This window comes from Triticum aestivum, chromosome 5A (genome assembly GCF_018294505.1).
Source record: "Triticum aestivum cultivar Chinese Spring chromosome 5A, IWGSC CS RefSeq v2.1, whole genome shotgun sequence".
In the NCBI taxonomy this organism is placed as follows: domain Eukaryota; kingdom Viridiplantae; phylum Streptophyta; class Magnoliopsida; order Poales; family Poaceae; genus Triticum; species Triticum aestivum.
In genome coordinates this window covers 505,775,345-505,789,920 of record NC_057806.1, presented here as the reverse complement: position 1 = coordinate 505,789,920, position 14,576 = coordinate 505,775,345, and the positions used below count along the sequence as shown (strand labels likewise).

At 50.5% G+C, this 14,576-nt stretch overlaps 1 protein-coding gene across 1 annotated transcript; it reads left to right on the top strand.

Moving 5' to 3' along the window:
• The first annotated feature begins 4,938 nt into the window (after positions 1 to 4,938).
• LOC123107405 (putative clathrin assembly protein At1g25240) lies at positions 4,939 to 6,799 on the top strand. Its single transcript, XM_044529390.1, has one exon. It carries the CDS (start codon positions 5,497 to 5,499, stop codon positions 6,628 to 6,630), a length of 1,134 nt encoding a protein of 377 aa, XP_044385325.1. The 5' UTR covers positions 4,939 to 5,496; the 3' UTR covers positions 6,631 to 6,799.
• The last annotated feature ends 7,777 nt before the right edge of the window (positions 6,800 to 14,576 follow it).

Below are 14,576 nucleotides of genomic sequence, written 5' to 3'. Positions count from 1 at the left end.
TCTGGGTCCAAACGCCAGGGTCCCTGGCGTCTGGGTCCAGACGCCGGGAACCCTGGCGTCTGGCCCTGGAGTTCGAGAAGGACTCTTGCCTTTCGGGTGAAACCGACTTTGTGGAGGCTTTTACTCCAATTTTGACCTCAAGGCTCAAGATATAAATAGAGGGGTAGGGCTAGCACCCAAGACACATCAAGAAACACCAAGCCGTGTGCCGGCAACCCCGTCCCCTCTAGTTTATCCTTCGTCCTAGTTTTCATAGTGCTTGGGCGAAGCCCTGTGGAGATTGTTCTTCACCAACATCGTCACCACGCCGTCATGCTGCCGGAACTCATCTACTACTTTGCCCCTCTTGCTGGATCGAGAAGGCGAGGACGTCACCGAGCCGAACGTGTGCAGAACTCGGAGGTGCCGTGCTTTCGGTACTTGGATCGGTCGGATCGTGAAGACGTACGACTACATCAACCGTGTTGATATAACGCTTCCGCAAACGGTCTACAAGGGTACATAGACAACACTCTCCCCTCTCGTTGCTATGCATCGCCATGATCTTGCGTGTGCGTAGGAAATTTTTGAAATTACTACGTTCCCCAACAGGAAGACAGGTGTTCGCGGTCTCAATCCCATGATCCGGCTGCTCAAGTGCTTGCAGGCCTTTGGCTGATCCTCGAGGCTACTCTGCATCCTTATTCTTGGTGCCGATGTGCAGTGATGTCTACTACGCAACTTGTTCTTGTAGACTTGTGTTGGGCCTCCAAGTGTAGAGTTTTGTAGGAGAGTAGCAATTTTCCCTCAAGTGGAATGACCTAAGGTTTATCAGTCCGTGGGATGAAGATGGTCTCTCTCAAACAACCCTGCAACCAAATAATAAAAAGTCTCTTGTGTCCCCAACACACCAAATACAATGATAATTTGTATAGGTCCACTAGTTCGGCGAAGAGATGGTGATACAGGTGTAATATGGATAGTAGATATTGATTTTTGTAATAAGAACAATAAAAAACAGCAAGGTAGCAATTGATAAAACGAAGCACAAACGGTATTGCAATGCTTAAAAATGAGGCCTAGGGTCCATAATTTCGCTAGTGCAATCCCTCAACATTGCTAATATAATTGGATCATATAACCACCCCTCAAAGTGCGATGAAGAATCACTTAAAAGTTCCTATCTAGCGGAGAACATAAGAAGAAATTATTTGTAGGGTACGAAACCACCTCGAAGCTATTCTTTCCGATCAATCTATCCAAGAGTTCGTACTAAAATAACACTAAATAATTTCAGATTCATAATACTCAATCCAACACAAAGAACCTCAAAGAGTGCCTCAAGATTTCTACCGGAGAAACAAAGACAAGAACATGCATCAACTCCTATGCGTAGATTACCCCAATGTCACCTCGGAAATCTGCGAGTTGAGTGCCAAAACATATATCAAGTGGATCAATACGAAACCACATTGTCACCACGAGTATTCATGTTTCTTTCTTTGCATGCAGTAGTGTGTGTTGCGTTGTAAGCTGCTCAGTTAGCTGCCTTGTATCTTTCGGTCACTCTTGCTTGGTGGCCTTGTGTAATCCTGGCCGGTTGATGGCTTTGTTAATTCAAAGTCGGGTTCCCCTTGAGCATTTGTTGTAAAAATAACTGCATTTGCAAAATGCACAAGGCCGAAAACTCGGTGGCTCAAAATTTCGGTTACTACCTCTGTACCATAATATATGGCGCTTTAGCAGTTCAAGGTATGGAGGGAGTAGGTATGTATGAAATCTATCCACCTTTTTGCTTGACATGGAAACTGAGACGTGTACGCAACAGTCCCCGCTAGCTTCTAAGAACAACTCTAGCAGACCCCGCAAAACGCCGGCCCGCAAAACGCGTTTGCAGGTCGCGCAAAACATCACCGGAACTGGCAGACGGACCGGCCGAGGCGACCATTCTCCTCTTCAATATCTCTCTCCTTGCCATATCATACCATGTTTTGGTGACGTCGTCCATGTCATTGTGGTTCATTGACATGATCTTGTTCTCTTCGGCGAGCAACAATGACAGCGATTTGTTTTCAGAGGCGCGTGCTTTTCTCTCCTCAATGGCAGCTTTACGCAGCCCCTCTTCCTTGAGCATTTGCATTTTTCTTGCTTCTCTTTTGCCTTCTTCTCGGCCAACTCTTTCTTGATCTCCAACGACTTCAACAACATCAACTCGTTTGATTGCACCATGGCATCAATCTTCTCCCTCAAACTCGATGCTTCTTGCTCTCTCTTTATCTTCTCTCTAGTCTTCTTGTCGCCATCGGGCTTGTTCAAATTTTTTGGGCCATCATCATCCTCATCTTCATCCATATTTGTAAGTGAGCCTCTCTTTGGTGGGGATTCTTTGTCGATCAACTTCCACTTGTCGCACTTTTGGAGCAACTCCCAACAATGCTCTAATTTGAAGAATCTGCCTTCTGAAGCTTCCATGTCCTTGTATCTATGTTGAGCAACCTACACAATGTGAACAAAGTGATGCAGTCATTTCTCATGATACATTATGATGATGCACAACTTGAACAAAGACAAAGCAAACTCACATAGTCGGACTCCACGGTGTCACTTGGAGGTTGCGTACTTGCTCCAAGTAAGCTGCCCAACGACTGCACATAGGCTTGATGTTCTCCCAACGACCTTGAAGCGACCGAAATGTGTGTGGAGTCTTATTGGGGTAGTTTTTCATAATGCGGAAGTATTGATCTTCAATCCTTTGCCAATATCTCTTGGAGGTTTGATTAGTACCCGTGCATGCATCAAGAGACACCGCACTCCATGCTTTGATCAAAGCTTGATCTTCCAAGATCGTGTAGTTCTTCGATCTTTGGCTTTTCCCTATTTTTGCTTGTGAATGCTCAAACGCTTCAGCTTCGATCTCCTCCAACTCGTCCGCACAACCATGATCGTCCACGCCGGCCTTCGTTTCATTGTATCGAATGGTTCGAAAGGGGCTTGATCAATGTCAACCGCGTTCGTGTCCAACAAGTTCACGAATTCGGTTGTTGCATTGTTCGAACCACCACTATAGCGAACGATAACAAGTCACGAGTTATCAAGAACAATGGCTAAAAATGAAAGAGAATAGCCGAAGACAGAAGAGATATACCTTCCGGTCATTTCGTCGAACACCTCGCTCGCGGTGGGAGCGACACCGTTGAACGGCATCGCCGGAGCACCTCCTTGCGGGGAGGGGGGGCATGAGAGGTTGAAGAAGATGGCTTCCTTGTAGCAGGAACCTTCCTCCGCTTTGCGCCCGTGACCTTGCCGGCCTTCTCCGCCACCGACCGGGATCGCACTGCGGCGTTGGCGCCGGGAGCGCGGGCCATCGCGGCGGGGGCAGCCGGATTCCCGCCCTGCAAAACCACGTTGCCCTGCCGCTTGCGGGCAGGCGCGGCGTGTGCTTGGGCGACGGCGGGGCCAACATGGCCGGCGACGAGATCCGCCTGAGGGAAAGGGGCGTGCGCGACCTCGACGGTGACGGGGGACAGCATGGGGTCGTCCATGGCGGCGAGGGACGGTCGGCGAGGAGCAGTCGGAGCTTGCGGAAGGGGGAAATGGTGGCGGAGGGTGCGGGAAGCGGGAAAGGCCGCGCGAAAATGTCCCTCCCGTCAAATCTCGCGCCGGATAGGGGTCGAGCTCGGGTCAGCCTCCCAGCCCATGAAAATAGAGGTTGGAGGGAAGATTTGCTGCGGCCCGTAAAATGCGCCCCGCAAAAAAATTTACGGGCCGGCGTGGGATGCGGGGTCTGGTCGTATAGATTTTTTGACGCCAACCCGCAATTTGACGGTTATTTTACGGGCCGGGGCGTTTTATGGGAGGCCCCTGGATGGAGACGCGCGCAAACAATTGAAGCGCCTGGTCCTGGACGATGATTGCCTCTTGTCTGCACTGCATTCCCGTCGGTCTGAACATCCTAATCTGTTCGTACAGGCCGGTCGGTGGTGTCCAAATGTAAGCACAGTTAATCATCGCCACAATGCAGAGGAAATCAGCTACTCCCTTCGTTACCAAATAAGTATAAGTCTTTCTACAAATTTCAACAAATGACTATATACAGAGCAAAATTAGTGAATCTACACTGTAAAATATGTCTATATACATTCGTATGTTGTATTTCATTTGAAATGTTTAAAAAAACTTATATTTAGAAACGGAGGGAGTATTGTAGTTAGATCATGTGATAAACAGAGCGGAGGCAGTGAAGTGTACTTGAAGATGCACAAGGCAGCAAGCCCATTCGTTCTGAAATCAAATGCACGTGTGTACGGAATCTGCCTTGGTCCTACTCCTTGGATGGATGCCGCAGGCGCACAAGCAATTGATCAAGCCCCAGTGGACGACGACGACGACGATGATGATGATTGAGCGCATTTCGCAATTGGTCCGGATCGCCTCCGATCTATCTACTCACCACCGGCCGGCCGGTGGCGAGCAAGGGCAGCCATGTGATGCGAGAAGAAGTCAGTCAAGTGCTAATTAAGGAGCTGTTTGGTGATCCACTGGCTTCACCAATTTGAGGATCTGCAGAGCATCTATTCCCCTGCGCCAGCACTTTTAACTAGCGCTCCGCCAACTCCAGGAGCGAGAGTGGAGCGGGGAGGGCCGAACAGGCCCTAAGTTTCTTAATCTTAAGCCTTGAAGAAAATTGGCGATAACACATACGCTAGTTTGTTCGTTAAATTGATTATTGTTGCAGCTAGCTAACATGTGTGCTTGTCTGGTCTGGCGCGAGCGACGGTGCCGTCCGAAGCCTATTTTGGAACCGGGCTAGCTCCCTTTCCACTCCTTGCATAGCGGAAATGCGGAGCGTCTTACCAGCAGCAGCAACAGGGGAGGGGAAAGGGGAGGAGCGGGTTGCATCTCGGCATGTTGGCATGCATCAAGCAATACGTCAAGAAGGCGTGACACGGAGTCGGGCGGTGGTCAAAGTAAATGGGCATCCATTCATCCATGGACGGACGCCATCTCCTGCCTGTATCGTGCTGCTGATGATGGGGATGTTGTAGCTCTGCTTGAAACAATCGCGGCTTGGCTTGACTTGACTTGCAATTGAAAAACACGGCATGCGTCCCGGCTCACTCACTCCAGAATTAGAAAGGATTCACCTGGCTGGCAGGCGGACCGTCGGCCATCTCCCTCCCCGCTTCCCTTCATGGCTTCTTCGTCCGCGCGCGCGCGCGCGCCAGTTGGCGTCGCGTGCTCCCCTCCCCATGCCATGATCCCACCACCATTGTGTTGTGCCCCACACGTCGTCCGTTGACGCAATTAGGGTGACGCTTCCCCCCTCCTTCTTCTTCCCCGCCGCATGCTCCAGCGGCCCAGGATTCATCTGTTGACGCATATATCCGTCCATACATCGGAGCTCTGTCCTCCTATCCTACGTACGGTCCTGCTTGATCTCCCCATCGCTGCCAAGATTGGCTCTAGCTGGCGGGAGGGACAATCGATCGGCGACGACGGTCGGTCGGCCGGTCTCCAATGACGACGGCGCGGCAGTGGTGGCAGCGCGCGGCCGCGGCGGCCAAGGACAAGAAGAGCCTGTGCCTGACGCGCGCGGCGGGGGCGCTGCGCTCGCCGGCCAGGGTCAGGGGCGGCGCGGCCGAACTGGACGCGGCGGTCATCCGCGCCACCAGCCACGACGACCGCTTCGTGGACCGCGGCGCCGCGGCGCGGGTGCTGGACCTGGCGCGCGCGTCCTCGCCGTCGCCGCTCGTGTGGGCGCTGGCGCGCCGCGCGGGCCGGACGCGCTGCTGGGCCGTGGCGCTCAAGGCGCTCATGCTCGCGCACCGCCTGCTCCTCCTCGCGCAGCCCCGCGCCGGCGGCCGCGTGCCCTTCGACCTCGCCGACTTCCGGGACCGCTCCTCGGCCGGCCTCTCCGCCCTCGTGCGCGCCTACTTCCGCTTCCTCGACGCCCGCTCCCTCTTCGCCGCCGAGGAAGACGACGACGCCGGCGCCGAGGACGAGGAGACGCGCCTGCTGGACCGCGTGTCCAGGCGCCAGCACCTGCTCGACCTGCTCATGCAGATCCGCCCCTACGGGGACGGCATAGAGCGGCAGAGCCTCGTCCTCGACGCCATGGAATGCGCCGTCGTCGAGATCTTCGACGTGTACGGCCAGGTGCGCGCCGGCATCGCCGAGTACCTCGTCGCCGCCCTCGGGGGCTCGGCGCCGACCGCGCCGGCACCTCGGCCTCGGACGGGAGAGACCGTGGCGACGGCGAGGCGGCGCAGGGCCATGCAGGGGGTGCGGGTGCTGCGGAAGGAGGCGGAGCAGAGCGCACTGGTGTCGTCCTACTTCGAGCTCTGCCGGACCCTCGGCGTGCTCAGCGCCGCCGAGTTCCCGGCCGTGGAGCGCGTCCCGGACCACGACATCAGGGACCTCGAGAAGCTCATCATGGCCGACGTCGAAGACGGCGGCTGCACGGTGGAGCAGGACAACGAAGCGAAGGCGCTGGTGGTCCCCATGGAGGGCGCCGGCGTGGCGTCGACGACGGTGGCCACGAAAGAGTGGATGGTGTTCGACGACGATGCGGGTACCGGCGTTAGGCAAGGGCATTTCGGTGATTACGTCAACCCGTTCCTAACCAACTTGACGGGGTTAGGCGAGACGTGACGGCGAGCGTCAACTTGTGAAAGAATGAGTTTTTGTGAATACTACTTTTTTTTCAGAGCACAGATTTTTTTCACATTTGATTTGATGGTTAGAACAAATCGAAAGCTAAGCAGTGGTAATTAAGACCACGAGTGCAAATAGGTTAATCATGAAGCAATTATTGTGGGTACATGTGTTTGCTGCATGGTTAGGTTGTGAAAAAGAGATGCAAGCATTCCCTAACCAATCACCTTTTAGCATATTTTCATTTTGCTCTGTATCAACGGTTTGAAAATGCGACAATTGTGTTATCGATATAAATTTGTGTGGAGGGCAAACATCGCCCTCAAGATCAAGCTATTTCTACGACCGAGCCGGACCGGTCCGAGTCAGCACACGGGCATGGGCCGATTGGCTACCGTGGCAACTTACAAGAGGACCCCACCTGTCAGTTTCAACGTCAATGTGTGTTTATACAGAGTTTAGATCGGTCTGTAGCAGCGCACCCTAATCTTGGTGCTGACACGTAAAAATTACAGAAAATGGTACCAATTCGCTCACACTGCCTCAATTATGGTACTAATGTGCAATTAACTCGTTTAAGAGAGTCGAAGAAAACCTTGTGAAACGGATTGGAAGGGTAATAAGAACTTTGCGTGTGGTTATATTAAATAAAGAAACAACATAAATAGTTGTTTGGCGAGTGACACAGTGCTCTTTGGGGTTATCATCATTTCCTAGCAACTTTCGAAACATGTTTCATACACCCTTCATGCTTGAGAGAATGATTATAAATTCGGTGGTGTTGTCCAGCGAACGTTCAGTGGAGGTGTATGGCAAAACGAACATTTTTCGCGGCAATTTAGGTTGCGGGAACATGGCAGTTTCTTTAAGCAATCCTGGCAATTTTCACAACAAAATTATGTTGCCCGTTTTTGAAGAATTTGTCATAAAAACATTCGCAAATGCCGTCCCTCCTAGCTAGCGAAAGTTCGTTGTCTATTGGGGTCTAGAGTCAAACGATGCAAAGTTTGTAAATATCAATAACTACACTACTAGATGGATATCATATGGAATTATATGTTTACTGTGTATTTAATGATATTAACTTGTTGTATTGCAGTTGTTGATTTTTTATAAATTTGACCAAACTTTATGTTGGGGATATAACTATCAGGTATGACCCGCCCGGGAGGGGCCGGGTCAACCACAGCGGCGGTTCATCTAAATGAAGCCCAAGACTATACAAGATGGCGGTTCACAGTTAGGCTTGTAAAAGGCCCAAGCCCAGAGGCGACTTAAGGCCCGTAAATATAAACCGCCATGTATGTGTAGACTTGTAATATAAGGCATGTAAGATACGTCACCGAGCTGGACACGTTGTATGAGCCGGCCGGGACTCTGTAGGCCGCAGTGCGTCAACCCATGTATATAAGGGGACGACCCGGCAGCGGCTTATGGCAAGAAACATCAAATCGAGAGCCAGACAAATCGTGTTTGCTCCATGGTAATCGAAACCCTAGCAATACCACCTCAACTGGAGTAGGCATTTACCTTCACCGCGAGGGGCCGGACCAGTATAAACTCCCGGTGTCCTTTGTCCCATTTAACCCCTTTAAGCTAACCTCGTCGCAATGGCTCCTCAACTAAGTCCTTCCATGAGGACATCTGTCGTGACACTTCCACGACACTTGGAGCCCATCGTGGGGCCAGCGCACGGTGGTTTCGAGTTCTTAAAGGGCAGCTTCGAAGGGCTCAAGGGATACACTATGGGCCGGATGACCAAGAGTGGTCGCGGCAAGCTCTACATCGACGATGCAAGCTGGGCCCCCGAGACCGGCTCAATTGAGTACGGGTACCGGGTCCCCTTCAGCGGAATCCATGTCTTCATCGGCAAGATTGGCGAGCCGGGCCCTGAGCCGGACATCTGCACCGACATCATTGAGACGGCTCAGCGTGCACGACCCGCCCGGGCTCAGCCCGCCGTAAAGCATGTCTTCGTTGGATTCACCCATGGGGCTGAGTTGGAAGGCTCAGTCTCCGGCGGTGAGACGAAAATCTGCTCTGATGATGAATCCACGGGTGAGACCAATTCAATGTATCAGCTGCAAGATGGAAGGCTTGGGGGCTGTTCCAATGGCGACAGTATTCCGGACCCCCATGAGCCGCCGAATAGGGTGGCGATCTTCATGGCTGGCACACAGCCGGTTCTTGGCTCAACAGCCGCCACGGCTATGACTTCTAGTGCAACTGCGGTTATGGCAGCCGGGGCTGGCGGTTCAGCTCGTCCGCCGGCTCAAGTCTTAACAGATCTGTTGGATGCTCTGGCGACTCTGATGGAGGTTGAGGTAACCCCAGAAAACCAGGAGCAACAGAAGGTAGAAGTGGCTAAATTACGTGATGGAATAGCACAAGCTAAAGCAGACTTAGCGGCAGAGAACGCTAGGATGGCTGCAGAACAAGCCATTTTGGACGCCCAAGCACAGCAGATTCAGGCAGATTCATATCGGCTTAGGGTAGGTCAGAACGCTTCACACGAAGTCTTGAGGAGGAAGCACCAGAGTCGTTTGCCTTTGGTTTACGAGTCGAAGGATCTCTTCAACACCCCTGGAGCTGGGGCCAGTAATCCGCCGGTGGTGAACCGGATAGTTGAACCGCCCAGCCAGCCACGTATGAACAGCACTCCGCCTCAGCATGTGATGACACCGCCGGGTCATTACTCCACCCCTCTGGACAACATGATTGCTGCAGCTACATGATTGGCGGCTCTGACCGACGAGGGTGAAACTCCAGCGGCGGTTGAAACCCGAAGGGCCAGGGAGCTTCTCCAAACAGCTCTGGTGCAGCAGTAGGCTTACTCTTATAGCCGTGATCGGATTCATGAGACCCCTCGTCCAAGCCGGAGCTACAGCAGGCACATTGACTCGCCAACGGTCTCAAGTATTGAACGACGTCGTAACCAACTTCTCGAACATGACCTGGCACACAATGGAGCCAACACATAGGATTTGGTGGACCAGGCCAGAGCACGTCGGGAGGCTGAGCTGGCAGCTCAACTAGCGGCTCATCAGCACACGCTGGTTTACCCGACGGCTTCAATTGAGGAAGGTGTGACTTCCAAGGCTTTTCGGTGTGCCGTGTCTAATGGCAGCTATACGCAACGAGCGTATGCCCAAGGACTTCAAAGGCCCTCGTAAGGTGCCTAATTACACAGCCGATCAACCCCCTGAGGCGTGGGTGAAGAGTTATGAGATGGCCATGGAGATGATGAATGTTAGTGTAGCTGCTTACGCCAAGTACTTCACCATGATGTTAGAAGGGACGGCTCATACCTGGTTGAAGGGATTGCCGGCTAATTCCATCGGGTCATGGGCGGAGCTGAAAGCCCGGTTTATACAGAATTTCAAAGACACGTGCAAGCAGCCTATGTCGATTGTGGATCTGGTTTCTTGCGTCCAGGCTGAGGGCGAGTCAATGACGAGCTGGGTGCGCCGGGTCTCAACCATCATACATTCTTTAGATAACATCAGCGTTGGCTCGGCGGTTCTGATGTTGGAGAAAAATTGCCGGTTCATTCCACTCAAGCAGAAGCTTGGGCGGCTCAAGCGTCATTACAATGACATGGGGGAGCTGATGGCGGCTCTTGTTAAGTATGCCGACTCTGATTGTATCAAGGACCCCGATTCAGAGGACGAAAGATCGGGAAAGGGAAAGAAGAGTAAGGACATGAAGGGACAACAGTACAACTCTACCAATCAAGGTAGCAACGGTAAGCGCAAGGCTAATGACTTTGTGGCCAACACAGGTGCATGCAATCATAACCAGCGCCGTAGGGGACAGACGGGGCCGCCGGCTCTGAGGGCAGGATTTGACCTTGAAGCAATGTTAAATCAGCCATGTCCAAAACAGGGAACGGATCGTAAGCCGGCTACTCATTCGTGGAAGGATTGCAGCATAATGAGGAGCTTTTGGGAATCCATCCAGCACCACCATGGCCCAAATGGCGGATTAGGGTCCGGCTCTCACGGTTCGGGTCATGGAGGCGGCGGCTCAAGTTTCGGGTTTCAGGGTCACGGTGGTTACAATCAGCAGAATAGTCAGGGGAATCAGCAGCAACAGTCCGGTTATCAAAGCAATCCAAAACAATTAAATAGTGGGCAGTACCACGTTTTCACTACCTGTTTGTGTAAATGGGATCAAAAGCTTTACAAGAGAGCTGTGAACGCCGTTGAGTCGGCGGTCCCACGTTATCTATGATGGTCTGAGCAGCCTATCATATGGAGTCGAGAGGATCATCCACCCCGGGTTGATAATCCGGGTCATCTGGCTTTGGTGGTGGCGCCTCAAGTTGGGGGTTATAAGTTTACTAAGGTGCTCATGGATGGAGGTAGCAGCATTAACATACTTTATTATGAGACCTTCCGACACATGGGACTGACAGATAATAATCTCAAGCCATCAAACACTGTTTTCCATGGTGTCGTGACAGGTAAGTCGGCCTACCCAGTGGGGAAGATATCGTTAGAAGTTGCCTTTGGAGATGAGCACGATTCCAGGTCTGAGACGTTAACCTTCGAAGGTCAAGATCAAAAGCCCTTATCATGCTCTGTTTGGGCGGGCGGCTTATGCTAAGTTCATGGCGAGGCCCTGCTATGTTTACTTGCAGCTTAAAATGTCTGGTTATAAAGGCACCATCATAGTGCATGGGAGTCGCAAGGTGGCCTTGGAATGTGAGGAAGGTGATGCGACTTATGCTGAATCAGTTTGTGCAATGGAGGAGCTGAAATTTTACAAGGACAATGTTGACCCGGCAGACATGACGTCCTTGAAGAAACCAACCACAGAGCATGATCCTTCGTTAAAGTTTAAATCGACAGATAATACTAAAATGGTTAATTGCGTCCCTGGCGACTCAACTAAACAGTTCAGCATCAGCGCTAATTTGGATCCAAAATAAGAAAGCGCGCTCATCGAGTTCACCCTTGAGAACCGGGACATCTTTGCATGGAAGCCTTCAGACATGCCGGGTGTACCGAGGGAACTCGCTAAGCACACTCTTAATATTGATCCGAAGTTTAAACCGTTCAAGCAATTTCTTCATCGGTTCAACGAGGAGAGGCGGAAGGCCATTTGTGAGGAAGTGGCCCAGCTTTTGGCATCCGGGTTTATCATTGAAGTTTTTCATCCTGAGTGGTTGGCTAATTCGGTGCTGGTACTAAAAAAGAATGGCACTTCGCGAATGTGTGTGGATTACACTGACTTAAATAAGGCTTGTCCGGCTGATCCATTTGCTCTCCCTCGTATTGATCAAATCATTGATGCTACGGCAAGTTGTGAGCGTTTGAGTTTTTTGGATGCTTATTCTGGTTATCATTAGATCAAGATGGCAGTTAAGGACCAGGAGAAGACGACCTTCATTACTCCGTTTGGAGCCTTCTGCTATGTGTTTATGCCTTTTGGGCTCAAGAGTGCCCAGGCGACTTATCAGCAGTGTGTGCATATTGCCTTCACAATCAGATTGGGTGCAACATTCATGCTTATGTGGATGACATTGTGGTGAAGTCAAGAGAGAAGGAGACCCTGATTGATGATTTAAAGGAGATGTTTGACAATCTTCGGGTCTACAAGATGATGCTCAACCCGGCTAAGTGCGTCTTTAGTGTGCCAGCAGGCAAGCTCTTGGGTTTCCTGGTTTCTAACAGAGGCATTGAAGCTAACCCGGAGAAGATCAAAGCCATTACTTCATTGGCTAAGTTGGCATGTCTTAATGATGTTCAGCGTCTGGCGGGTTGTATTGCGGCTCTGAGCAGGTTCATAAGCCAGTTGAGTGAGAAGGCTATTCCTCTTTATCAGATGATGAAGAAGATATATCACTTTGTTTGGAGTGATGCTGCTAATCAAGCATTTGAGGATTTGAAGAAACAACTGGCTGAGCCGCCCGTGCTTGCTGCCCTTGTTGATAAAGAGCCTCTGTTGTTATATGTGGCTGCTAATAGCCGGGCTGTCAGTGTAGCTGTCGTGGTGGAAAGAAAGGAGGCAGGCAAGGAGTACCCGGTCCAACGGCGAGTTTATTACATTAGTGAGGTGCTTCTCGAGTCCAAACAAAGGTACCCACACTGGCAAAAACTTGTTTATGGGGTGTTCATGGCAAGCCAAAATCTTAAGCAATATTTTCAAGGTCATCCTTTCACTATGGTTAGTTCTGCTCCCTTGGGACATAATCCAAAACAGGGAAGCCACAGGCCGGGTTGCTAAGTGGGCCATTGAGCTCGGACCTCACGATTTAAAATATGTGCCTCGAACAGCCACCAAATCCCAAGCACTTGTGGATTTCATCAATGACTGGACAGAGTTACAGGCACCTGAGGAAAAGCCAGATAACACATATTGGACTATTCATTTTGATGGATCCAGACAGTTGGAGGGCTCGGGGGCTGGAGTCGTCTTGACTTCCCCACGAGATGACAAATTTTCTTATCTCTGGTTAATGTTCCCTGTACTAACAATGCAGCTGAGTATGAGGCTTTACTCCATGGTCTTCGTATGGCTAAGGAGATGAACTTAAGCTAGGTAAGGTGCTTCGGCGATTCAGATATGGTGGCTCAGCAAGTTTCTGGTACTTAGGATTCTAAAGATCCGCTCATGGCGGCTTACCGCCGAGAGGTTGATGCCATTGCGGGTCATTTGAAGGGCTATCAAGTTGATCATATTGATCGCAGGAAGAATGAGGCGGCTGATGCTTTAAGCCGGCTAGGGTCTCAGCGTAAGCCGGTGCCACCTAACACGTTCCTGGACACTTTGCTTAATCCTTCTGTCAAATTGCCTACAGAGGAGGACCTTGTTGTTCCTGACCCGGAAGAACAATTGGTGGTGGCTCTCCATGCTATTCCTGATTGGACGGTTCCGTATTTAGCTTACATGACCGGTGTGAGTTGCCAGAGGATGAGCTCTTGGCCAGACAGATAACCCGGCGGTCTAAGTCAATGACAATTGTCAATGGGCAGTTGCACCATCGCAGTGTTACATGGGCATTTCAACATTGTGTCTCTCGTGAAGAAGTGCTACCTCTTGAGCACTGCGTTAGTTTTCCCTTGAAGAGGAAAGGGTGATGCAGCAAAGTAGCGTAAGTATTTCCCTCAGTTTTTGAGAACCAAGGTATCAATCTAGTAAGAGGCCACACGCAAGTCCCTCGTACCTACACAAACAAATAAGAACCCCGGAACCAACAGGATAAAGGGGTTGTCAATCCCTTCACGGTCACTTACGAGAGTGAGATCTGATAGAGATGATAAAATAATATTTTTGGTACTTTTATGATAAAGATTAAAAGTAAAGATCGCAAAATAAACGGTAATAGAAATAACTTGTTGACGGGAGATTAATATAATGGAGAATAGACCCCGGGGCCATAGGTTTCACTAGTGGCTTCTCTCAAGATAGCATAAGTATTACTGTGGGTGAACAAATTACTATCGAGCAATTGATAGAAAAGTGAATAATTATGAGAATATCTAGGCATGATCATGTATATAGGCATCACTTCCGTGACAAGTAGACCGACTCCTGCCTGCATCTACTACTATTACTCCACACATTGCCCGCTATCCAGCATGCATCTAGAGTATTAAGTTCATAAGAACAGAGTAACGCATTAGGTAAGATGACATGATGTAGAGGGATAAACTCAAGCAATATGATATAAACCCCATCTTTTTATCCTCACTGGCAATAATACAATACGTGTCATTTCCCTTTCTGTCACTGGGATCGAGCAACGCAAGATTGAACCCAAAGCTAAGCACTTCTCCCATTGCAAGAAAGATCAATCTAGTAGGCCAAACCAAACTGATAATTCAAAGAGACTTGCAAAGATAACAAATCATACATAAAAGAATTCAGAGGAGATTCAAATATTGTTCATAGATAATCTTGATCATAAACCCACAATTCATTGGATCTCGACAAAC

Excerpts from the sequence above, each read along its gene's own strand:
- LOC123107405 (XM_044529390.1), top strand. The coding sequence starts at position 5,497 with ATGACGACGGCGCGGCAGTGGTGGCAGCGCGCGGCCGCGGCGGCCAAG.